This window comes from Heterocephalus glaber, unplaced genomic scaffold (genome assembly GCF_053883595.1).
Source record: "Heterocephalus glaber isolate CG9 unplaced genomic scaffold, H.glaber_assembly_v1.0 deba00001546, whole genome shotgun sequence".
Taxonomy (NCBI): Eukaryota; Metazoa; Chordata; class Mammalia; order Rodentia; family Bathyergidae; genus Heterocephalus; species Heterocephalus glaber.
Window position 1 is genome coordinate 2,218,907 of NW_028258339.1, and position 27,245 is coordinate 2,246,151.

The following is a 27,245-nucleotide window of genomic DNA, read 5'->3' on the forward strand; positions in this document are numbered from 1 at the left end:
GGGCCCATGAGCCCATTTCTGCAAGCATTGGCATTATGATACTAGTTACACACTCCCAGCAGCCCCTCTTGTGTCTAGCTACTATCTGACGTGACTCTGGTCCATGCGAAAGAATTTAAGGCACTGGAGAAATAAGAACTCTCCCTCCTTGTCTTTTCACATCTATTTATCTTTATATTATTCACCTTCTAACGTTGACTCTCTACCCTTATCTCTTTGTAGTAGCCGCTTTAAGAATAAGATATGGTATGGCCTTCTGGGAACCAAGGAACTTTTGCAGCGCTCTTACAGGAAACTGGAAGAACGAGTACACCTGGAGGTGAGTAGAAAAGGAAGTGGTCCTTCCTAGGCATGGAGACAAGAAATGTCATGGTCTTGGAAGTCAACTTTCCCCAGTAGCCCTGGTTCTTCCAGATTTTAACTTTGTGATCCTCACTTGCAGCTCATGGGAAGAAGGCATTAAGAGGAGTTTCCACTTTATAGATAAGAAAATGGTAGTATAAGGAGAAGATAGAGCCCCCCCCATCTCTGTAAATGTTTCTTCACATTGGTATCTGAAAAGCCAGCCAACAAGACCCTTTTCTTCCAGTGTGATGGAGAAGCCATCTCCTTACCAAACCTGCAAGGCATTGTTGTACTCAACATTACCAGCTATGCTGGAGGTGTCAACTTCTGGGGAAGCAACATAGCAGCCACAGTGAGTATGGAACAAAAAACAGGGTAGAGAAAGGCATGAACCAATTAAGGTCTCTCAGAAAAAGAGTTGGGCTGCCTTGAGTGGGAAGTGAACAATGGTAGAAGAGGAGATGGGCTTAGAACCTTTATTAGCAGCAACTGAAAGATCAGGGGTTTTTTTGTTTTTTAAGGCAATTGCCATTCCAGAGCCCAAGAATTAACCAAATACCTTAGGTTTAGGTCTACTCTGAGGCATCACTTGGCTTGGAATTCTCCATTCCTCAGGCCTGACAGATCCTTGAAATGTTATCAAGGCCATGCTCTTTATTCTAAGGTGGTCTGTTAATAAAATCTCCTGGGAAACTGACCAAGAACCTTTTCTTCTGAGCTCACTCAAGAAGGCCATGGGGCCAATAAGACTGGCCTTGGGGATTTACGATGTTGAATTGGAGAGGGAATAAACTGACTATGAGCTGTGATATGAAAAGGAGCTAAAACTTGTGATCTCTGTGTCCTTTTCCCTTCATGTGTTCCCTTTTTAATAATGCAGTTTTCCTTACTCATGAACTAGAAAATCGTTACCAGGAATCTTCAAAGCATACTTGTTTGTTATAGACAAAGTATGGTTTCATGACAGTGGGAAATATGACATAGTTATTTCTCCTAAGGAATATGAGGCTCCTGCAATAGATGATGGGAAATTGGAAGTAGTAGCAATCTTTGGCTCTGCGCAGATGGCTATGTCCCGTCTCATCAACTTACATCATCATCGCATTGCCCAGGTAGGCAGGAGTTGAATGGGTGCCAATAAGAGGCTGAGTTCTGTGGCTGCAAACAAGGATATAGGATAGCCCCAGGAATTAAGTGGGTGTAAAAGTCCCAGAATTGAGGAATAAGCTTATTTGGTGGGCAGCAAGGTGTCGGCTGATCTCGGATACAGATGTGGCAGGGACCAAAGGAGCAAAAAGTTCATAGGAAATACACGTTTCTGCCTGAGATGATGTGTTTCACATCTTTGTCAGAACTGCTTTGACACACATTCAGTTCATAACTATGAGATTATTAGATTGATCTATAGTGGTTACCTCATTTCTCTCCCCTATTCTCCTCTTCTCTGACAGTGCCGTGAATTGATGATAACTATTGATGGTGAAGAAGGTATCCCTGTTCAGGTGGATGGGGAGGCCTGGATTCAGAGGCCAGGTATTATCAAGATTAGATACAAAAATGCTGCCCAGATGCTGATGAGAGATCGGGTAAGAAGAGAAAGGCCCTTCTTGGGCTCCTACACTACCCCATTCATAGCTATCACATGAGTACTAAATATTCCAGTCAAATACAATTCCTCAAAGGGAAACCTGCATGCTCTTTACATCAGAGTCACCTGGGATGCTGCTTATAAATGTACCAAACCTACTGATTAGAATGAGTGGGGGTTGTTCCCAAGAGCCTGCATCTGTAAACACGTTCCTCAAGACTTTGAAATACATACTGACATTTGCAAACCACTGTCCAAGAGAGCAAGACAAGGCGCTGCCTCCCATGGTTTTGGACAGTTATTCTCCACTCTCCACTGCACAGAGAGATAAAGGCCTCAGGTGGTCATAGAGAAATATTCTTTCAACAACATATGGTTCATTGAATATTGCCTTTAAATTTCTTTGAGGTTCCTTAAAATGTTGCACTCACAAACATCACCCAATTTAGCTAAATCTTCTAAAGCTATAAAAGAGCCATTATTGATCAGCTGTTCAGTGCTTGGAGACTGTTTTCTACTGTGACCTGTGAACAGTCCATAGAAACAGCAATAGGAAGGGAAGGGTATGTCCAATTTATAAAATGCCTAATTCATGCTGGGTACTTTACATGTAGGTCCATCCAACACTCCTCACATAGGTCCTTCCAAGACTCTTTTTTTTATTCTTTTATTGGTACATTTTAGGTATACAATAAGTTTACATTTATCATTGGGTGCTTGTACCTGTGCATGATGTAACTTAGTTCTTTTTTTTTCCCATTACCTGTGCACCCTTCACCCCCTCCACCCTTCCCTATTTACAAAGACTTCATTTCCATTTTTTTTCTTTTCTTATACTTTTTCCTTTCCCTTCTACCCTTTCCTCTTCCCCTCCCACCACCCCTACGCCTTTGGACTTTTTCCTATTTCAAATTATCAATTATTCACTTCAATAATTTTAATCTTTATTTACACTTTCAGCTTCTCACACTAGAGAAACCATTCGGTATTTACACATATGTGTCCTATTTATTTCACTTAAGAGTATGGCCTCAATATGCATCCATTTATCTATAAATGTCTCTAGTTTCTTGTTCTTTATGGCTGAGTAGTACACCATTTTATAAAAAAACTGCATCTTCTTTATCCAGTTTCCAGTTGATGGCCACTTGGGCTGTTTCCAAGTTTTAGACATTACAAACTGTGCCGCTAGAAAACATGGGTGCACATATATCACTGTGGCATGATTCTTTTAATTCTTTTGGGAAGATACCCAGCAGGGTAATAGCTGGGTCAAATGGGACTTCTAGCCCTAATTCTTTGAGTTATCTCCATACTGATTTCCACAGTGGTTGCACCAGTGTACACTCCCACCAAAAATGGAGAAGGGTTCCTTTCTCTCCACTCCCCTGCCAGCATTTGTTATTGGTTGATTTCTTGATAGCAGCCATTCTTTCTGGGGTGAGGTGGAATCTCAGTGTTGTGTTTGTCTGTATCTGGAATGACCACTGAGGTTGACCATTTTTTCATATATTTATTTGCTACTTTTACTTCTTTGTCTGAGAAATGTCTGCTCATTTGAGATGCCCATTTTTGTATTGGGTCTTTGAATTTGGGGGGGGGATCTGATTTTTTTCAATTCTTTATATATTCTAGATAGTAGACCTTTGAGGTACAGCTGCTAAAATTTTTTCCCACATTGTAAATTGTCTCTTAGCTCTATTGGTGTTTTCTCTTGCAGTGCAGAAGCTTTTTAATCAGATGGGATCCCAGTTGTTGATTCTTTGTGCTAGTTCCCATACTACTGAGGTTTTGTTCATAAAGTCTTTTCCTATGCCAATGTCATCAAGAGTTCTACTAAACTGGTTGCCAGTTGGGCTGAAAACACCGAATCAGCCCGTGCCCCAGCAGGAATCCACTGCACCACCCCACTCCTTTGGCCTCTTCTCTGTAAAGCCACCTGGTTCCACACTACAAATATGCAGAGGACACCATACCACCAGACCACTGTACTGGACCTAATAAAGTTCTCAGCATTTAAAGAATTCCTGCCCAGAGGTAGGGGCTTCTGAGCTGCCGTCCAACTGCTCCTGGTCCAGAGGAAGGGGCTTTCAGGCCACCATCCCTACCGCCACTCCTGACCCTTGGCCCACCTCTCACAGCTCAGAAGACGTGAGCCACGCAGACGTCAACAGTAAACCCCTGCCCCCCCAGTTGAAATGAGAAAACACCTAAATAAGTCTCAAAACCAGACTTCCAGATCACCTACAGCAACCCAAAAGGGAAATGAGATGGAACACTCTGACACTCAACCACCTGGACCCACGGAACTAGCAACTAAAGGGGATCTGGAAAAAAAGAAATCAGAAATAATTTCTCAGACAACAGGAGAAATTGTGCTCCTAGTGCAAGACATGATTAATAAATCTAGAGAGGAGCTGAAGAACATAATGGAATCCCAACATAGGAAACAAATGGAATCCATAAAACAGATGCAAATAGATTTCCAGGAGATGAAAAACTCCATTGAAAGTCTACACAGCAGAATGAGCCAATGTGAGGACAGAATTTCAGATATAGAAGATAAGATTGCAATTAGTGATCAGGAAAAGAAAAATTGCTTCAAAATTATAAGGGAACACAAGAAATCAATCCAGCAGCTGCTACACGATGCAAAGAAGAATAACATAAGACTGATTGGGCTCAATGAAGAAACAGGAGAGAGTGCAGATGACATAAAAAAGAAACTCTTCACTGAAGTAATTGCAGAAAACTTCCCAAGCAGGGGAAAACAACTTGGCATACAGATAAGGGAGGCAAATAGGACTCCAACTAGCCTTGATCAAAAAAAAAAAACTATACATAGGCATATAATTGTTAAGATTCCAGAAACCCAGCAGAAGAACAAAATTCTACAAGCAGTTAGAGAAAAGAAACAAATCACATACAAAGGAAAGCCCATCACAATCACAGCAGACTTCTCAACACAAACCATCAAGGCAAGAAGAGCTTGGAGTGGCATATTCCAAGCCCTAAAAGAAAACAGCCTCCAACCCAGATTGATGCACCCTACAAAACTATCTTTCAAAATTGATGGAGAAATAAGATACTTTCATGACAAAGAGCACCTTAGGAACTTCATGAATACCAAACCAGCACTCCAAAAAATTTTCCACAATATCCTGGGAACAGACATTGAGGATCACAACCCCAGGAAGCAAAGCAGAATGAACACATCTGGCATGACAAGACATTAAACGTAAAGGGGGAGAACCCAACAAAAAGAAAAAGTCATAGAAATGATAAATCAATACATTTGAGTTATAACCATCAATGTTAATGGTCTCAATTCACCAATCAAAAGAAACAGACTGGCAGAATGGGTCAAGAAGCAAAATCCAACAATATGCTGCGTACAAGAAACACACTTAATTCAAAAGGAAACTCATAGACTGAAAGTTAAAGGGTGGAAAACAATGCTCCATGTGACGGGAACCCAAAAAAAAGCAGGAGTAGCTCTCCTCTTGGAAGATCAAGTAGATTTCAAATCAACACTGATTAAGACAGACAAAGAAGGACATTACATCCTTGTAAAGGGAAGAATCCAAGAGGAAGAGATGACAATCATAAACATCTATGCACCAAAGACTAGTGCACCCAACTATATAAAACAAATACTAACGGACATGAAAAGTCATATATACACTAATACAATTGTAGTGGGGGACCTCAACACCCCACTGTCACAAAGAGATAGATCAACTACACAAACAATAAGTAATGAAATACTAGAACTCAATCGAACTCTTGAACAAATGAACTTAACAGATGTTTACAGAGTTTTCCACCCCACAAAATCAGAATACACATTCTTCTCAGCTGCACATGGGTCATTCTCCAAAACAGACCACATACTCACACATAGAACATGTTTAAGTAAGTGCAAAGGAATTGAAGTTATCCCCTGTATATTATCAGACCATAGTGCGATGAAATTGGAGATCCATAGCAAAAGAAACAAAAAATTTCATAAACACTTGGAAATTGAACAACACACTTCTGAATAACCAATGGGTCATAGAGGAAATTAAAGAAGAAATCAGACAGTTCCTTCAATTAAATGACAATGACAATACAACATATCGGGATCTATAGGACACAATGAAAACAGTCTTATGAGGGAAATTCATAGCAATGAATATGCATATTAGGAAAACAGAACGAGCCCAATTAAACAACCTGATGCTGAACCTCAAGCTTCTAGAAGAAGAAGAGCAGGACAAACCCAAAGCTCATACAAGGGAGGAAATTATAAAAATCAGAGGAGAAATCAATGCAATGGAGATGAAGAGAACGATACAAAAAAATCAATGAAGCCAAGAGTTGGTTCTTCAAAAGAATCAACAAAATTGACAAACCCTTAGCCAACCTTATCAGAAAAAAGAAAGAAAAGGCCCAAATCCATGCAATTAGGAATGAAAAGGATGAAATTACAACAGACCCAGCAGAAATCCAGAGGATCATCAATATGTATTTCCAGAAACTATACACCAATAAGATGGACAACACAGAAGAAATGGACAGATTCCTAGATACATATGAATTACCAAAGTTGAATGAAGAAGACCTAAAACTTCCAAACAACCCAATATCAAACAATGAAATTGAAAATGGAATTAAAAACTTATCAACTAAGAAAAGCCCGGGCCCTGATGGCTTCACTGCTGAATTCTACAAGATATTTAGAGACAAACTACTGCCACTACTGTTTAAAATCTTCAATGAAATTGAAAGAGAAGCAATACTCCCAAATTCATTCCTGGAAGCAAGCATCACCTTGATCCCCAACGCACAGAAAGGCCCAACCAAAAAGGAGAACTATAGGCCAATCTCACTAATGAACATAGATGCAAAAATCCTTAATAAGATACTGGCAAATTGCTTCTCGGCCTTTTGGCTAAGATCAAGTGTAATAAGATACTGGCAAATAGAATGCAGAAGATCATCAAGAAGATCATACACCCTGATCAAGTGGGATTCATCCCAGGGATGCAGGGATACTTCAACATACAAAAATCAATCAATGTAATACACTATATCCATAGAGCCAAGGACAAAAACCATATGATTATCTCCATAGACTCAGAAAAAGCATTTGACAAAATCCAACATGCATTTATGATAAAAACCCTACAAAAAATTGGAATAGATGGTCTCTACCTCAAACTGATAAAAGCCATCTATGAACAACCAACAGCCAATATCGTACTAAATGGTCCCAAACTGAAATCCTTCACACTAAAATCAGGAACAAGACAAGGATGTCCACTATCACCACTCTTGTTCAATATAGTTCTGGAAACATTAGCCACGGCAATTAGACAAGAGAAAGAAATAAAAGGAATAAAGATAGGAAATGAAGACGTCAAATTGTCATTATTTGCAGATGACATGATACTCTATAAAGAAGACCTCAAGACCTCCACCAAAAGTCTTCTAGACTTAATAACCAAGTTCAGTCAAGTAGCTGGTTACAAGGTCAACACACAAAAATCAATAGCTTTTCTCTACACCAATGACAGACTTACTGAGAGAAAATAGGGCAAATAATTCCTTTCACAATAGCATCCAAAAAACTGAAATACCTAGGAATCATCCTAATGAAAGAAATCAAAGACCTCTTCTCTGAAAACTATGGCACTCTGAAAAGAGAGATTGAAGATGATATCAGAAAATGGACAGACATCCCCTGCTCCTGGGTAGGAAGGATTAATATAGTGAAAATGGCCATACTTCCAAAACTGCTATATAGATTTAATGCAATTCCAATTGAGATCCCAGCAGCATACTTCATAGACCTTGAGAAAACAATCCAAAAATTCATTTGGAACAAGAAGAGACCTAGAATAGCAAAAGCAATTCTAGGTAACAGAGACATGGCAGGGGGTATCACAATCCCCAACCTGAAACTATACTACAAAGTTACTGTGATAAAAACAGCATGGTACTAGCAAAGAAACAGACCTGAGGACCAGTGGAACAGATTAGAAGATGCAGAAACAATGCCAGACACACTCAGCCATCTCATCTTTGATAAAGGAGCCAAACACCCGCACTGGAGGAAAGATAGCCTCTTTAATAAATGGTGCTGGAAAAATTGGGTTTCAACTTGCCAAAGATAAAAACTACACCTATATCTTTCACCATGCACTAAACTAAAATAGAAGTGGATTAAATATCTAAATATTAAAATAGAAACACTGAACCAATTGGAAAACAAGTTAGGTAGAACTCTTGAAAACATCGGTGTAAGAAAAGATTTTATGAACAAAATCTCAGTTGCCCATGAACTAGAACAAAAAATCAACAAGTGGGTTCTCTTCTTATTAAAAAGCTTCTGCACAGCAAAAGAAACCAGCAGCAGCAGTGTGAAGAGACAACCCACAATGTGGGAAAAAATCTTCACCTGCTTTTCCTCAGACAAAGGTCTACTATCTCGAATCTATAAAGAACTTAAAAAGATCAGACCTCCCAAATTTAAAGACCCAATCCAAAAATGGGCATCTGAAACGAACAGACATTTCTCAGACAAAGAAGTAGAAATAGCAAATAAATACATGAAAAAATGTTCAACATCACTGGTCACTCCAGAGGTGCAAATGAAAACAATGCTGAGATTCCACCTCACACTAGAAAGAATGGCTGCTATCATGAAATCAACCAATAACCAATGCTGGTGGGGCTGTGGGGAAAGAGGAACCCTGCTCCACTGCTGGTGGGAGTGTAGACTGGTGCAAGCACTGTGGAAATCAGTATGGAGATGCCTCAAAGAACTAGGACTGGAAGTCCCATTTGACCCCGCTATTCCACTGCTGGGGATCTTCCCCAAAGAATTAAAAGAATCATACCACAGTGATATATGTGCAACCATGTTCATAGCAGAACAGTTTGTGATAGCTAAAACTTGGAAACAGCCCAAATGCCCATCAACTGGAGACTGGATAAAGAAAATGTGTTTTTTTAATAAAATGGAGTACTACTCAGCCATAAAAAATGAGAAATTAGAGACATTTATAGCTAAATGGATGCACATTGAGGTGATACTCTTAAGGGAAATAAATAGGACACACATGTGTAAATACCAAATAGTTTCTCTGGTATGAGAAACTGAAAGTGTAAATAAGGGCTAAAATGTATAATAGGTAATGTGAAATAGGAAGAAAAGGGACAAAGGGGAAGGAAGTGGGAGTGGTAGGGGAAAGGAAAGAAGGGTATGGAATTAATATGAGAAAATGGAAAAATAGGAACAAAATCTTTGTAAATAGGGAGGGATGTAGGGGTTGAAGGGAGGGCTGGGCAAGGGGGAAAAATAAGAACCAAGAGAGATTATGTAAAGGTGCAAATTTCCAATGATGAATGTCATTATATTGTATACCTAAAATGTACCAATGATTAAAATGAGTAATCGATAATGCAAAATAGGAAGAAAAGGTCCAAATGGGTAGGGGTAGTGGGAGGGGCAGGGGAAAGGAAAGAAGGGAAAGGAAAAATGATGAGAAATGGAAAAAATGGAAAGAAAGTCTTTGTAAATAGGGAAGGGTGGAGGGAGTGAAGGGAGGGCTAGGAATGGGGAAAAAGTAAGAGCCAAGATGTATTATGTAAAGGTACAATTCCCTATGAGCAATGTAATTGTGTTGTATACCTAAAATGTACCAATAAAAGAATTTAAGAAAAAAAAGAGTTCTACTAAACTTATCTTCCAGCAAGTTTAGCGTTTCTGTCTTAATATTTAGATCTTTAATCCTCTTTGATCTTAGTTTAGTGCATGGTCATGGGTATGAGTCTAGTTTTAATATTTTTCAGGTTGAAATCCAGTTTTTCCAACACCATTTATTAAATAGGCTCTTTCCTCCAATGAGAGTGGTTGGCTCCTTTGTCAAAGATGAGGTGGCTGAGTATGTCTGGAGTTGTTTCTGCATTTTCTATTCGATTCCACTGATCCTCAGGTCTGTTTCTTTGCCAGTACCATGCTGTTTTTATCATAGTAGCTTTGTATTATAGTTTCAAGTTGGGGATTGTGATACCCCTAGCCATGTCTCTGCTGCTTAGAATTGCTATTGCTACTCTAGGTCTTTTCTAGTTTCAGATGAATTTTTGGAATTTTTTCTCTAGTTCTGTGAATTATATTGTTGGAATTTCAGTTGGCATTGCATTAAATCTATATAGCAGTTTTGGAAGTATGGCCATTTTCACTATATTGGTTCTTCCTACCCAGGAACAAGGGATGTCTTTCCATTTTCTTATAGCCTCCCCAATCTCCTTTTTCAGAGTGCTGAAGTTTTCAGTGTAGAGGTGTTTTGCTTCCATTATTAGGTTAATTCCTAGATATTTCATTTCTTTGGATGCTATTGTTAAAGGAATTATTTCCCTAATTTCTCTCTCAATGACTCTCCTATTTGCGTATAAGAAGGCTATTGTTTTTTGAGTGTTGACCTTATATCCAGCTACACTACTGAATCTTCCAATTAGGTCTAGAAGACTTTTGATGGAGCTTTTTGGTTCTTCTAGGTAGAGTATCATATCATCAGCAAATAATGACAGTTCAACTTCTTCCTTTCCTATCTTTATTCCCTTTATTTCTTTCTTTTTTCTAATTGCTCTGGTTAATGTTTGCAGAACTATATTGAACAGGACTGGTGATAGTGGGCATCCTTGCCTTGTTACTGATTTTAGCATGAAAGTTTTCAGTTTTTGACCATTTAGTATGATGTTGGCTGTTGGTTTTTCATAAATAGCCTTAATCGGGTTGAGATAAAGACCTTCTATTCCAATTTTCTGTAGCATTTTTACCATGAATGGGTGTTAGATTTTGTAGAATGCCTTTTCTACATTTATTGAGATGATCACATGGTTTTTGTCATTGACTCTGTTAATATAGTGTATTTCATTTATTGATTTATGAATATTGAACCATCCTTGCATCCCTGGTTAGGGTGTATGATCTTCTTGATGACCATCTGTATTCTGTTTGCCAGTATCTTTTTGAGGATTTTTGCATCTATGTTCATTAGGGAGTTTGGCCTGTAGTTCTCTTTTTGGGTTGGGTCTTTCCCTGGTTTTGGAATCAAAGTAACACTTGCTTCCAGGAATGAATTTGGAAGCCTTGCTTCCCTTTCAATTTCCTCAATGAGTTTAAAGAGTAATGGCCTTAGTTCTTCTTTAAATGTCTTGTAGAATTCAGCAGTGAAGCCATCAGGACCTGGGCTTTTCTTTGTTGGTAAATTTTTTATTACATTTTCAATTTCATTCATTGTTCTTGGGGTGTTTAGAATTTCTATATCTTCTTCATTTAACTTTGGCAATTCAGATGTATCTGGGAATCTGTCCATTTCTTCTGTGTTTTCCATTTTATTAGAGTACAGGTTCTCAAAATAGGTATTGATGATTCTCTGGATTTCTGCTGGGTCTATTCTGACTTCTACTTTTTCATTCTAAATTGCACGGATTTGAGCCTTTTCTTTCCTTTTTTTGATAAAATTGGCTAAAGGTTTATCAATTTTATTTATTCTTTTGGAAAACCAACTCTTTGATTCTTTAATTTTTTGTATCTTTCTCTTAGTCTCCATCGCATTGATTTCTGCTCTGATTGTTATAATTTCCTTTCTTGTACGAGCTTTGGGTTTGTTGAGCTCTTCTTTTTCTAGGAGGTTGAGGTTCTGCATTAGGTTATTTAACTGAGTTCTCTCTGTTGTCCCAATATGGGCATTCACTGCTATGAATTTCCCACGTAGAACTGCTTTCATTGTGTTCCATAGATTCCTGTATGTTGTACTGGCATTATCATTTACTTGTAGAAACTGTCTAATTTCTTCTTTAATTTCCTCTGTGACCTGTTGGCTGTTCAGGAGGTTGTTATTCAATTTCCACATGTTTGTGGGAGTTTTGTGGTTTCTTATGTTATTGACCACTAATTTTCTTGCACTGTGGTCTGATAATATACACGGGGTAACTTCAATTCTTTTACCTTTACTTAGACATGTCCTATGAGCTAGTATGTGGTCTATTTTGGAGAATGACCAGTGTGCAGCTGAAAAGAATGTGTATTCTGATTTTGTGGGGTGGAACACGCTGTAAACATCTATTAAGGCCATTTATTCAATAGCTTGGTTCAGTGCTAGAATTTCATTGTTAATTTTTTGTCTAGATGATCTGTCTATTTGTGATAGTGGGGTATTGAGGTCCCCCACTACAATTGTATTAGTGCTTATTTGGTTTTTCATGTCCATTAATATTTGTTTTATATAGTTGGGGGCATTCATATTTGTTGCATATTTATTTAGGATTGTCATCTCTCCCTCTTGGATTGTTCCCTTCACAAGGATGTAGTAACCATCTTTGTCTCTCTTAATTAGTTTTGGCTTGAAATCTACTTTGTCTGCAAATAAGATTGCTATGCCTGCTTTTTTCTGGGTTCCTGTTACATAGAGAACTGTTTTCCATCCTTTTACTTTCAGTCTATGAATTTCCTTTTGAGTTAGGTGTGTTTCTTGTATACAGCATATTGCTGAGTTTTGCTTCTTAATCCATTCTGTCAGTCTATTTCTTTTGATTGGTGAATTGAGGCCATTAACATTGATAGTTATAATTGATATTGACTCATCCTTGTCATGATGTTTTACTGTTGTTGGCTCTTTTATTTCTTATTTCCCCCCCTTTCCCTTTAATGTCTTACCTTGTGTGGTGTCTTTTCTCTGTTGAGCCTCATGGAGTTGTGACCTTCATTGTCTTTTTCTAGGATACTGCTCAGAATTGTTTGGAGTGCTGGTTTGGTGTTCATGAACTTTCTCAGGTGTTCTTTGTCATGGAAGTATCTAATTTCCCCATCAATTTTGAAAGATAATTTTGCAGGATACAACAGTCTAGGTTGGAAGTTATTTTCTTTTAGGGCTTGAAATACTTCACTCCAGGCTCTCCTTGATTTGAGGGTTTGTGTTGACTAGTCTGCCGTGATTCTGATGGGCTTTCCTTTGTAGGTGATTTGTTTCTTTTCTCTAACTGCCTCTAGGATTTTGTTCTTCTGTTGGGTTTCTGGGATCTTGACTATTATATGTCTAAGTGTAGATTTTTTTTTGATCATGGCTAGTACGTCCAATAATCTTAGAGATAAATAATCATATTTACAGTTTGATAGGTTTAATAACTTGCTAACTGTGGCATATTTAATAAATGACAGAAGCATGATTTACAATTCAATTAGATATATCTATCTATAAATTCCATCACAACATATTGTCTAGATTAGGCAAAGAAGGGAACGGGAAAAGTACTCTATTTCTTATTGATCATGATGCTTTTATATAGGAGCTTCTGGACAGCAGAATATCTCTCCAATTAAAGATTTCTATAACCCAGCATAATAATGACAACAAAAACTAAAAGTGTCCAGCAAAGAAGAAACATTGAATAGAATGATTGATAGATGTATAGATGGTTGCATGGAAGAATAGGGAGGAGATCTCATTTCCCTTTACCTACTATACCCACTCATCACCCAGAAATGTCAGACTCACAAACATATGTCAGGTACCTTCTTAGCTACAGCACTCATTAGGATCTACCACCATGTTTATCTCTAGGACTTTGAGAACTCAATGAAAATGTGGGAGTGCAAACATACTGAAATTCAAGCTGTGCCTCAACCCCAGCTGGATTCTCAAGAATCTCAAGATAGCCTCTCTGATGAGGAGTGTGCCCAGATGCAGCACTTAGCTCACCTCGCAGAAAACCTCATTAGCAAGTAAGTGGACTGCCATAGGTAAAGGGGTGGGAAAGAGAAGAAGAGACAGGGAGAAGCAGCCAATTTATGTCTATTGACTACTGAAAAATCTGGCCTCAGAAAGACATCTCACCTAGAGCTCTAAAGATTGATTAGGGGCTCTGACAACCCATGCAGGAAATATTACATGTGCCAGGCAGAAAGACGGCATGGACATTTTCCGTGAAGCTCAGAGATAATTTTTGATCTCCTAATGCTGTTTCAGGTCCAATAGAACTGAGAGTGTTTATTCTTGCCTTTAATATCAAAGGGGCCTTGAAATTTCTGGAGTCATCTACCTCACTCTATTTTAGCTTTTCACCCTAGTCAAGTTCCCCGTATCTCAATTCAGGTGAAACAAGGATGGACAAAGGTGAATATCTAGAGAAGAGCAGAAACATTTTCTGGCATCAGGGGTACCAAGAAAAGAGCAGAAATAACAACAGAGAAAAATTAAACCTGGTACACAGGTCTTTCATTTCTATACTCACCCCAGCTCACAAGTACACCAGGCCAGAAGTTCAGCAATCCAAGCTCATCTATCTGTCCTTGTTTTACTACAGACTTAATGACCTCAGCAAGATCCACCAGCACATGTCTGTCCTCATGGATTCTGTGAATGCTAGTGTTAACATCCTGAACGATATATTTTATGGACAAGACAGTGGCAATGTGGCAGGTGCAGCTTCCTGCATTCCCACTGAGGTAAGGAAGAAGGAGTAGATAAAGGACAGGAGCAAACCTAGATAGGAAAGGGAATGAAAGGGAAGGAATGGGAAGAATAGGTTGGATGAAGGAATTGGAAAAGGGCTATGGCAGGAAATTGATAGAATGGATGGAAAGGCATGCATTTCCTGACTTGTTATAGGACCAAGGTGGCTACTAGGGAAATCTCACAGCAGATTTCATCAGCCTGATAACCAGCCCTCTTTCCTGATAGCTATCCAGCACACCAGGCTCAGGGAAGAAATGGCAATGGATGGAGAGAAAGTTGGCTTTGAACTCTCCTCATCACAGGTGGCTTGTATAATTTGAGAAAGTGACACCTGCTATTGGAATCAGAGTTCTAAAGTTCTCTGGCTTCCCTTTTGAGGGAAGGGTTCATATCAGATACTTACAGTTAAATGTACCATCCCATGACTTTCCCCACTGCCAGAAGATTCAAGCAATGCTTTCTTACAAAGTAAGTTTAGAGCACTTACCTAGCACACATAAAGCTCTGGATTCCAACCTCACCACCACAAAACAAACAAACAAACAAAAAAAACCAAAGAAACTTTAGTGCTAGGCAAAAATACAACAGGGTAGGGATCTGCTAAAATGTGAGTTAACTATTTTAGGCCAGATAGTTGGAGGAGGCCTGGGGTCCAAGGCATGAAGTTTTGAGAAGAGAGATAGTTGGGCCACACTCTACCTGCCATGGAAAAGGTGATTTTAGCCTAGGAACAACAACTGGCCTCAAATTTACCTTCTAGTTTTTCTATTTTCCTATACCCACTGTATCCAATGAATGATGCCAAAAGCCAAGTTTTTCTGTGCTACTTTGTAGTGCACATCACTACAGCTACACCAGTTGACAGTGGCATCTGTTCTGATTGATTGGTACCTATGCTGTACTAGATTTGCTATATTTTGAATATTAATTTTGCACCTACAGCTACGTTCTGCTAGCCTGCTCTTACTTCCAATGGAGAAGCCAGCTGCATGCTTACTAACCAACTCCTCTGTCTTTGTCCTTTCCCTTCCTTTCTTTTCCTTTCTTCTCCTCTCAGACTCTAAGCAGAAATGATGCAGTAAATGTTACATTTAGTCTTAAAGGGCTCTACGATGACACCAAAGCTTTCCTGGATGAAAACTTGGTGAGTGCAGGGGGTTGGAGCATGGGAGGGCAAAACATGCCATTTGAAGATGGCCAATCTGTGCTTGCTTCCAGGGCATTGGAGACATGGGATCATTTTGAGCAGGTCCTTGCATGGCAGTCCCTGCTGTGTCACCCAGGGTTATCATTGATTATATTATTTCATAGGTTATGCTAATCCATAGGTTATGTTAATTCCTTGAAAGAAAATCTCTCCTCTTCTTTTTCAAATGTCTTCTGGATCCCAACCAGGCCAATCAAAGGTAGGACCTTCTCATCATACCTGACATAGCTACAGTAGAAAACAGTGAGCTATTCTGAGATGATCTATATCTCTCACGTTTCTGCATACTTCTTTCTCCATGTAGAAAAGCAATATGAACTATTGGGAAAATGTAGGAGACTTTTGATACAAATTCCAAATCTGCTACTTACTAGTTGTCTTAATTACCTAAGGCTGTCATAACAAATTACCAGAAACTAAGTGACTTAAAACAAAAGAAATTTGTCATCTCACAATTCTGAAATCTAGAAGTCCAAAATTAGATGTTAGCAGGGATATACTCCCTCTGAAACCTGTAGGAGATCCTCTTTGCTTCTTCTTAGCTTCTGATTGTTTGCTGGCAATCTTTGGTGTTCCTTGGCTTGTAGATACATCACTCACATCTATATCTCTGTCCTCACATAGCATTCTCCCTGTGTTTCTCTGTCTTCATATGGTCATTTTAAGGACATCATTCATATTGGATTGGGGCCAACCTTATCCAGTGTGACCTCAACTTAACAATTAATTACTTCTGCAATGACTTGAATTTCAAATAAGGATACATTCCAAGGCATTGGGAATTAGAATTTGAACATGGCTTTGAGGATGAGGCACAATTCAACCCATAACACTAACTATGTGAAGTAACTTCTGGGTCTTAGTTTCCATCTACAAAATAGAAATTGTGATCTCAATCTCTCTGGTTGTTATTAAGAATTTGGCAAACTATTGTATCATAAGTGCCTGGTACATGGCAGTGGCTTGGCAGATGGTAGTTATTAGTGCTAGGGAAAATGGACTGAGGCTCTGTTTTTAGGTGACAGGACTAGTTGCATGTTTCTCAGAATGTAAAGCCCATAGGCACCCTTGATGAGTGTGCTCCGATGAGGCAACTCATCACGATTACCCCACTTTGAGGCTGGCTGCTAAGTCTCTGAGGCAGGTGTTGCGCTTGTCTCTCATCTAATTAAGATTTCTTTGAAGAAGGCCTTCTGAGATGAAACTGCAATAAGTATCCACTTCCCTTTTTCATTTGCATATGTAATTGGCATACTGCACAGGAGGCAATCATGCTAGGCTGTCCTGGCATCTGAGCCCCAAGCTAGTGTCTCTAGCTTTATACAACAGCAGCGGGAGTACTTTCTATATATAAGCAGTACTCAATGTCCTTGCCAGATTGGGTGGCAGGAAATATGAGAGTTTTGCCTCTTGCTGCTACTTAGGCTTCCTTCAAGCTCATGTCCAGAAAATTGGTCCATTCCAGCCAACAACCTAATTTAAGCATATCTCACTATGGGGTAGGAGCCTCTCCCACAGGGCCTAGTGAAGACCCCCCCACATACATACATGTGCAGATACGCATATCCAAATGAGGCTAGAAGGCAGGCAGCAGTAACTAAGAATGACCACTTATCTCCAAAACTGCTATCATAGAGGTAGGAGAGGCATTTTGCCACTATTTCAAGGGCTGTTATTCCTCCTCTTGAAAAAAGAGGGCAGTAAGGAGCTCAGTGTTGGCCCTTGCCAGCTTTCTGTTCCTGTAACAAGTTCCTGAGATAACCAACTCATAAAGAGAAAAAGAGTTGTTTGTTTGAGATTTCAGTCCATGATTTGTTGGTTCTGTTACTTTGGCTTGTGGTGAGGCAGCACATCACAGTGGAGAGAACATGGTGGGACAAAGCTGCTCCCTTGATGGCCAGGAATAAAGAAGAATGGAAGAAGATAGGCTGGGATCCCACTATCCTCTTGAAGAGTATGCCCCAATGACCAAAACGCCTCCCACTAAGACCCATCTCTTAAAGGTTCCACCAACTCCCGATAATGCCAAGCTAAAAACTAAGCCTTTAACACATAAGCCTTTGGGGAGACATATCTGTAGTGGGGATTTAGATTTTTGATGAATTGAATCCTACTGATAAATCTTACTTCCTTTATTTGGCATACATTTACCCTATGTGTCTGGATCACCCTGTATTGTTCTGTTATTAGTTGTAAAGCAAAAGAACTTATTTGTCAGCCCTGACTTGTTTCTCCTTCATATCATATCATGACTGGCTATAACCTCCTATCCCATCCCCTGATCATTCACTTGCCATCCAACTGTGTCAGTTGATACACTTCTACCTCTGGCTGGAGCAGCAAGTGGCCCAGACTCAGCAAGAAGCTGCAGACATGCCAGATCAAAAGTAGAGTACATGGTTGGGAGGAAAGATGAGGCCAGGTTAGGTGGTCTGTAAGCCTGTCAGGGCTGAATATATCAGTGTGCTTCTGTGTCCCCAACTTATTGACTAGTGGAACAAAAATGATCTTCTCTGTATTGCTGGTCTAGAATTTGGTTCTTTGAGTTGGATATGATTGCATGTGAATCTAGTCTTCCCTGCATTGTACAGATTGCATCTTTTGGATACTAGGGTTTACTAGCGAGCACTTAAGTTTGCTTTCCTGAACCTGTGGGACAACCATTTAGAATTCATTATCTAATTACTAAGAGCAAATAGCCAAGGGCTACAGCACAGCCTGGGGAAGCAGACCCTCTACCAGGAAAGGAAAATTTGAGCCAGTCTCTCTAACCCTCTCTCTTTGCTTCACAAAATAGCTTTTAAATTACAGTAAGTGTGCAATAAAAATTCCTCTCAGCATCTGGCCACCCTACATGTGGCCACTGCACGTGTCCTTTTCTGGGATAATGATGTATAAAAGGTAGGTTATTGAGTTAAACAGATCTGGCTTCTGTTTAACCGTGCAATCTTGAGCACTAAATTTCTGAGTCTGCTTTCTCACATATGAAATGAGAACAGTACCTTGTAAAGTATTATAAGGTTATTGGGAATGGAGAATCAAATTATGTATGCATAGTGCGTGGCATATACTAGCTGCTCAAAACCTGGTAGCTGTTATTTAGTGGGACACTGGATGGCCTCCAGAAACCTTGTCCTAGACCCTAAACTGTAGGAAAAAAACTCAGTGTTAAGTGACAGTGGACAAAATGCCTTTGTTTACCAAACAGTGAGTATGCCCAGCCCCAAAGTGTGCCCAACATCTGTCAGTTTCCTGGCTCTCTCTGTTAAGAAAGAAGAGAGCTGTCTGTAGCTAGATCTTGCTTTCAAGAAACCAAAGAGCTGATGATAGGCCAAAGGAAATACAAGTTGTCACTCTGTGGTGTCTTGGCCACTAAAAGAAGCTGGGACAAAGGGAGAGGGCAAGAGTCTGTGAATACAGGATTCTTGGCATTTGGACTCACTGTTTTTTCTGTCTGTACCAGTTGAGAGATGCTGAGGATGAAGCCACACTACAAACTGCTCTGGATTATCTGAACAAAGAGTTTGAAAAGCTATCAGAGATCAACTGGATGAAATCAATCATATTTCCAGAGGTACATAACTTGGAGAGAGAAATAAAGGGAAGAGAAAATTTTGCCTTGGTATCTTACTTTCCAGCGTGACTCACAATGTGGTGATTGAGGGAGTCAGTCCAGTGGCAGCTTTCAACTTTAACTTTAATGGAGCTTACTCTTCCTTGTCTCATCATAAGTGAACAGAACAAGGCAGAGAACATAAAAAATGAGGTGACCATGGAAAAACAACTCGAGTGAAGACCCACTTGGTAACAAGAGATGATCAAGAAATAATAAGAAAGATTGGGGTTTCTCCATGTTGTTTCCTGCTCCCTGCACATCGCTGCCATCAGGACTGAACTTCCTCCAGTGCATACCAGCATGGCCATACAAGTTGTTTACAGTCAAAATCTGTTCTAAATGTTTAGATCCCAGACCATATTGGTCGATAAATTTCCTAAATATCACCTCTCCCGGATGGTTCCTGTCTCTTCCCCTCTGGGAAGTTAATAGGCTCTCTCAGTGTCACCCCTTAGCAGGAGTGTGGCTTAAAAGAAAACTGAGCATGGCAGCAGTGGCTACAACTTAGCTGTAGGGAAGCTGTCATTTTTTAAACAACTCTGAGTGATTTCCAAAGATTGAATAATAGTCCCATTTCATAAGTCAAATGACCCAAAGGTGCCCACTTATCATTAGCTAAATTACATTATTTATGGCCTGGCAGGGTTTTTCTTGAAATTTTCCTACCATAGAATCATTCATTTCAATCTGCGGCAATCCCTTTTCCCACACACACTCATTATACCTGTGTTTTGGCTCCATTCACCAGTTATATGCATATAAGCAAGGCATGTTTAGACTAGTGAAGCAAACAGACTACCATTTCTGAAGAAAAGTCATATATAAATTCAGGTCTTAAGAAATTTAATAACTCTCTCATGTGCCTTTGCTGATGTTCCAAGCACTTCCCAAGGCCTTTTCTGCTTGAAGGTCCTGATGCTGCCTCTGGAGAAAGAAAATGTACTGTTAGACAGCAAAGGGTGTAAAATATCATTGTACCCCATTCCATCATTACCCAGTTCACATCTCTCACCAAACTCCTGAAATAAGAAAATGGATTGGATATTGAGTGACATGAGATAAACACAGTCCATACTGTGAGATCCCACTTTATATGTTAATCTATGTGGCCTGTGACATAATCTTTTTTCTGAGCTCCAGTATTTCCATAGAAGTGAAGGTATAAAAAAGACAGAGTAGATCGAAAGAAAGCCAGGAAGATGTTGCTTATTCACTTGGTACCAGTATTGCTCACAGAAGACTGTGATCCACTTTTCTGGGAGAAAATAGAATGAGACTCAATTATTTATTGGACTTTCCAGGGGTTTGGCTGAGGGGAAGTTTCTGTGCCCTTTCTTAAGGTTGCTCCTGAAAGGCAATTTTGAAGGCTGATGTATATATCTAGGAGCAGTACTAGAGGAAATAGGGTAAGTGGGACTAAGAACAGGAAGAGGAAGCAGATTTATACCCTTCACTCAACAGGGTATAAATTGGAGGTACAAATAATCCTCAAAAGATGGTATTTTGAAAGCTGCTTGGAATATGTTTGGCTGGATTTTATAACAACGAAGTTAACCTCAGAACTATGTCTTACAAATACTAGTAGTAAAGTCAGAACGCTGTAGCAGGAGCAAAGACTGGGAGGCTGAGCTGGATTTACAGAGCCTACATAATTTAAACAGCAGAAAACTCAAATTCATAATTAAGAGCTATATTTAAAAAACCGTCTTTGCATTCCTGGTAGGGAAGCAGATGGCCTGGGAGGCAGGGTCTTTCCTATAAGAAGGTACTTGGCTAAGGGGGTTAGTAGGTCCTCATCAATTGTATGTCTGAAGAAAGGGGTGGTTTTTGTAATTCATGCAGAGGTGCCATATGACCTAGCAGTGGACCTAGAAATCTTATACTTCTAATCCCTAGCCACATGCCCTCAGGTGAAATATTTAACCTCTCTGAGCCTCTGATTCTTCTTTTCTAATGTAGTGATAATAATAGTCACTTTGCCAGATTGTTTTGAGGCTTCTATGAGTATTTATTGAAGTGTCTAGCAAGGCATAAAGTAGGCATGAAGTATCTACCTGGCATAAAGATAAATTTCTTTCGTGGGATATATGACCAGTTAGTATAAGTATCTCATTCCTGGCTAGAGTAGATGTGCCTGCTTTCTGGAGTCATTCTTGTCCATCATTTTTCCAGGCCTCAAGGAATTACTTATGGATGTTAGGTAACTAATATTTTGACCTTCCTCTTGCTATTGTTTCTCAGGAAAAATCCTCAGATGCTGACAGTAGAAGCCTCAGATTGAAATTTAAGTTCCGCAAAGTGGGAAAAAAGAAATTACAAGAGGAAGACAAAGCTAAATCAGGCCAAAGATTCCACCGTTTTATTGGTAAGTCTCTTCCCCAAGCATAGGGGTCATGAAGACTCCCCAGAAGACTTCCTCTCAGGAAGCAGAAGCCTCCATTAGAACAACATTAGAAACATTCACAGGTGAGGTAATGATGGAAAAGCCAGCAGAGAGCCAAGTCTGGGTCATTCCAAGCAGTGTCTTGGACAAGGTATGAATTTAGAAAGCAATATGGTAGGGGGAGAACATGAAAAAGAACAAAGCTATGTGGCCTTTGTGATATGGACAGCTGAAAAGAAAAATGCAATCAGGCAGTTATTTTACTGCTTGACCCATTTCTAAGGGTCTGGAACAGGTTCTGTGACTTATGTAAACACATTTCCCCCATCCGTTATAGTAAGTCTATAGAAACATGAAATTTCTATATATTCTATTGCTTAAATTTGGCTCTATCTGATTATTTTTAAAAATTGGTCCTAAAAATTGTTGATATGTCAGTAGGATTCAAAAGAAGGTTCTGTTAAGAATTGTCAGTTATGCCAAATCATGATCTTTCATAAATTTGGGGCCTAGACAACCTACAAGCTTAAGAGATGTAGCAGTAATGAACATAGGAAAACAGGATTAGAAGATAGTTATCTGTTTTGTTTCTAAGAAACCAAGAGTTCGCACAGAAGCCAAGAGAGAATCTCTTGGACCAAACTGTATTTTCTCAGGTATGGTCTGTTTTGATTCCCTAAGAATCTGCCAGTTAGGAGGCTTTAGTTTTTAAGAATATTTCTGAAGACTCTGATGGAGTCAATAGCAGTTCCATAGATTATCAGGTTCTAAGAATTCATCCTATTTGTGTTTGGTTCACCTGATATCACCTGATATCTGATGGTTCAGAGATGGTTGGTACATGAACAAACTAGTCTGTCTCCTAACAGACACTTTGCTCTCTTTGGGGTTTGGGCATCTGGCAGAGTACTAACCTCATTTCTGTATGTGGTTTTTCTCTGAAGGTAATTTGTGGCATCATAGGAGTCATGAAGATGAAGCAGAAAGTGATGATCCTCCAACACCATCAATATCTCAACAGTAGCCCTTGAAAGCTGGAAGAACTCACATTTTAGAATTCTACTAAAAACTCTCAAAACCCTAATACAGGTTGGCATACACTATTTCAGTACAAACATGAGCACCACCAAGAAAGACCTTCCAATTCTTTATACTAGTCCATTTTTCCTGAACTTAATCAAGTTTTCTTAGAGGTTTACATGTTTTCATTGGCCAAAGATACTTATTTCAAGTTGTCTTTTTAAGTTCTCTTTCTCTTTGTGTATCTTGAGCACCTACAGTATCTACTTGGATAAGCTCTTTGTAGATCTATAAAGGATTTGAGGGAGTTCACTTCATCAGGAAGTTTAGGAATGGTTTTCTCTGACTGGCAGAGAAACTCTTGACACTAAAGAATGAATGAATGACAGACCCTCAAGGAGATGAAAAGATGAAGCAGGACAGCCAGGCTCGATTGTGTTTCTCCCCCAATCCCTGCCAACTTCAAACTTCAAGATATTTCTTCTAGTTGGCTCATTATAATGAGAACTAGGTCCTGGGGTCTTGTCCTGTTAAATGACCTTCCCTTCCCTTCCCTTCCATTCCATTCCCTTCCATTCCCTTCCCTCCCCTCCCCTCCCCTCTCCTCTCCTCTTCTCTTTTCTCTCCTATTCTCTTCTCTTTTTTCTCTTCTCTCCTTCTCTTCTCCATCCCTCTCTCTCTCTCTCTCTCTCTCTCTCTCTCTCTCTCTCTCTCTCTCTCCCTCTCTCTCTCTCTCTCTCTCTCTCTCTCTCTCTCTCTCTCTCTCTCTCTCTCTCTCTGTCTGTCTCTCTCTCTCCTTTGTGTTTTTCCATGTGTTCATGTATATCTTTGCACCCGTCCAGGTGGTGCTCTGGTGGCTGGGTGGGCCCACTGATGGACCTCACTCTTCATGGCAACCATACAAGCTCCCCTCCTACTGCCTTGATCCTAGCCTGCATGACTCCATGGACTGTTTGCCTGCATTCTTGCTGGATTTCTAAAATAAATGTTTTGCTTCTGTGCTGCAGTGTAGATTAGGTATAGTGACATAAATATGTATATAGATATATAGATTTATATTTTTAGGAACTGAAAGTACAACTCAACCTCTAAGTAACCCTCTAATTTATTGTGCTAATCCAGGAATCTTTCCCTATCCCCTACTACCTTACACATACATATGCCTCTACCAACTGCCCTCATTATTGGTGGAGCTTCTAATCTTTTGGTGCATTTTTAGCGTCTTAGAAGTAGCTGGGATCTACCTACAGCCAGCTGATTCTGATGCCTATTTAAAATTTTGACCCAGGCAACAGACAGGGGAACAAAAATATCAATGCCCCAGAGAAGGGGCTAAGTTGGCATGCCACCTTTTTAGGTCTATTTTTCCTACCCTGTACATCAGCAACTGCCGCAAACTGTGTTGCTCCTTCCCCAAGGAAAAGACGACACAGAGCAACCAGACCTTTAGCTCAGTGACATAAATACCAGAGCTGGAGACTGCCTGACAATTGAGTCACAACTAGGCCCTTCTCTACAAGCTCTTTCTTGGCCTGAATTTTCTGGACAAGCTGTTGAGTCAGCCCCCAAATCACTTTCAAATCTCCCATCTTGCCCCCTTCCCTTGAGTACAAGAGGGGCATTTAGAGTGATCAGAAAAAAAATGGGCCTGGGAAAATGAAGGCTAAAAGGCTTTACTTCCCCATGGTTCTTCTTCCAAATTTCTAATGAAAACAAACTAGGACTAGATTATTCCAAATCCTAATTCATTAAATGCCTAATCCCAGTCAGTCAAATTTAACCAAACCCCAGTGCCCAGAAAGGTTTTATCTGCTTTGCCTCTCATCTCTATCCCACCCTTAATTCATACCTTTGGGTGTCTCTTCCCACTTATCAAAAGAAAACCAGAGAACTGGCCTCAACCCATTTCTTAGACATAGTGTGCTCAATTACTTGTTTTGGTCCAATGGCTGGTACATCAAGGTGCACAATCCAGACTCTGAAGACTGGTTCTCAACTCTGGAATTCCACCAGCCTAATCCACTTAAACCAGCCACCTGTGTTCCACCTCTGCAGGGGTGAAGAGAAAAATACTAACAAAGGGATAGTCCCCAAATGTCTGATTGCTGTGCCAAACAAATAGAAACATCCTAACTCTACAACTAAAGAAGAAAGTCAATGGAAAAATACGACAGAAGACATTTTAAACTTATTTAACTATCAGAATGTTAACTTACTATATGTATTTGATTGGGGAGTGTGCTGTTGCCATGTCTTTGGTTTTTCCTGCATCACTCTTTCTTCCCAGAAAGAGATATTAGATCAAATTAGGAAGGTCACCGTTGCAGCTCAACTTGGCTCCTCCTTTGCTGCATGAATTAACACCTGCACACATACTCACGAAGTTGGGAATCAATTTATATTTTTTCAGAAGAGGCTTCTCCAAAAGGGAACATTTCCAAATGAGAAATATTAAAGAAACAGAAGGAAGTCCTGAGAAAGGGTAGCTTTATCTTGGTAATGACTAAGCATGGCTATGTCTTATAATTTTTTAAACCACTGATGATAATCAATTATAATAAGACTCCTTTTCTTGTGCTTACTTTGCTGAAATACTATATACATTGTAATGGTACTGTCGCTCTGTTGTGCCATCTAGATTCCCTTTCATCTACCCTGTCTCCCACCCTGAGTCAGAATGATATTGAATGAAACTACTAGGATTTGGGGCTACAGCCGAATATGGAAAAGAACTGATAGATGATGGGGCCCAAGAGCAGGTGTGGCTTCCTAAATCACTTGGTTACCCCCTAAATAGCTTAGTTACCAGTTGCTTCCTGAAAAGAAAGACTGCTTTCTGGGCACCTGTTCTTGCATGTACTCACTTGGAAACAAAGCAAGAAGTGATCCTTATCTCAAGGGAGTTGACTTAGTCCCTGGGAGCATAAGCTTCCTTCAGGACTTCATTGTTAACTACATGTAGTAATATAATTGCTCAGGTGTGGGACTGGACACCAAATATTCATCTCAAACATGTTCAGAAACCATTAATAGCTAAAGCTCTAGGGTTTGCTTGCATCTTTGGTAGCACTTTCTGAAGAAGTGATTGGATGGGAAATTCCTGGCAGAAGAGCAGCGGGGAAGGAAAATACCAACAAATTTGAGCTGCCACCAACTACTTCTGGTGCCAATACAACAGGAGGTCAGCAGCTATCTGAAAAAGACCCTTTAACTAAAAAGTTAAAGGTTGACCAAAAGAAACAGTTGGGTCAGCATCATCTTCCCTGAGAAAACAAGTAGAATAATTTTAGTTTCACAAGAGATATAAACTAATACCAAAGCAACCAAACTCATTTGCACCATCTCATCCTATAAGGGAATTTGATTGACTATATAGTTTGTAGAATTCCATTTGTCTGTTTGTTTGCTAATCTGTAATCCATTGTTGCTTTTCTGCTCTGTGAATTCTGTTTTCTGAGGTCCCTGCAAATATGCAGCAGGGCCAAGGGCTGGTTGGGGGAGGAAGCTGGGGTAGTCATGGAATCAACAAGAAAAAACGAAAGAAAAGGTTCACAAAGTGTGCCTATTCCTCTTCCTCCCCCAAAATGGAACACCAGTCCTCAAAGTTAATAAAGTGTTGCTTATTGAAGTATTTTAATAAATGGATAAATATAATCAACACCACTGCCTCATCATTTACCTTGGTATGGATGAATTTAAATGGTGGTAAAAATGGGGAGTGAACTTGAGTGGCACTTCAAGATCTATACAAGCCACATGAAGTTATAGATGACAGGGAAGGGTAGACAACAACAACATAAGACTGGCCCTTGGGATTGATCATAATATTAAAAGAGCTACCACAGTGAATTCTAAAACCTAGCTGTAGCTCAGGACAATCTTGTAGGGAAATGCAGTAGACCCTCAAGTTATGACTGGCCTGACATATGAACAACTTGGGTTAATTAGGTTAATGGAAGATTCATCTGCCTCTTGTTATCTATAGTATGTATCCAGGTAGACATCCATATCTCAGCTGAATTGACTTAGGGCCAAATGGTCTCTTATTTAGAGATGGGCTGTTTCTGACATTCAAGACCACATTTCAGTCTACCGCCCTAAAAACTGCATTGTTAGGCTTTATGGAGGAATCAATCCTGTTGTTGAGGAGCTACCATCATGTGGGCCCTATAATCCAGATTAAGAATATTTCACTGCACCTTATATACTATTGAAGTGCTATCAGAAATGAAATTTAAGGCTATTTTAAAAATTACTATATAATAGCATTGCCCCGTTTTGGGTGTAGGGAATCATTCAGTTTGAAGATGTGGAGAGATTTACGTAATCACCAACACTATCAGGTTATGGAACAGTTTCTAGTACCCCATACAATTCCTTTATATTATTCCTCTATAGCCCTATCCCTAACCACTGATCTATTTTACATCACTGTGGTATTGTGCCTACAGGAATATAATAGAATGTGTAACATTTTGAGACAGACTCCTTTAACTCAGCGTAATGCCTTTCAGATTCTTTCAAGTTGTTGTGGTGAATCAATAGTATCCTTTTTTATTGCTGGTTAGTATTCTGCT

General features: G+C 39.6%; 1 protein-coding gene across 2 annotated transcripts in view; it reads left to right on the forward strand.

Moving 5' to 3' along the window:
• Positions 1-26,460, forward strand: part of Dgkk (diacylglycerol kinase kappa) — a 175,210-nt gene extending 148,750 nt beyond the window's left edge. The window contains exons 21-30 of one of the 2 annotated variants that reach the window (XM_021250013.2): positions 223-319; positions 590-697; positions 1,344-1,457; positions 1,797-1,931; positions 13,549-13,709; positions 14,291-14,432; positions 15,500-15,586; positions 19,113-19,223; positions 21,507-21,630; positions 22,593-26,460. In XM_021250013.2, coding sequence (XP_021105672.1) covers positions 223-319; positions 590-697; positions 1,344-1,457; positions 1,797-1,931; positions 13,549-13,709; positions 14,291-14,432; positions 15,500-15,586; positions 19,113-19,223; positions 21,507-21,630; positions 22,593-22,672 — 1,159 coding nt within the window. In that variant the 3' untranslated portion in view covers positions 22,673-26,460. The remainder of the gene's footprint in view (positions 1-222; positions 320-589; positions 698-1,343; positions 1,458-1,796; positions 1,932-13,548; positions 13,710-14,290; positions 14,433-15,499; positions 15,587-19,112; positions 19,224-21,506; positions 21,631-22,592) is intronic. The other variant, XM_004872012.3, reaches the window with a different exon arrangement.
• The last annotated feature ends 785 nt before the right edge of the window (positions 26,461-27,245 follow it).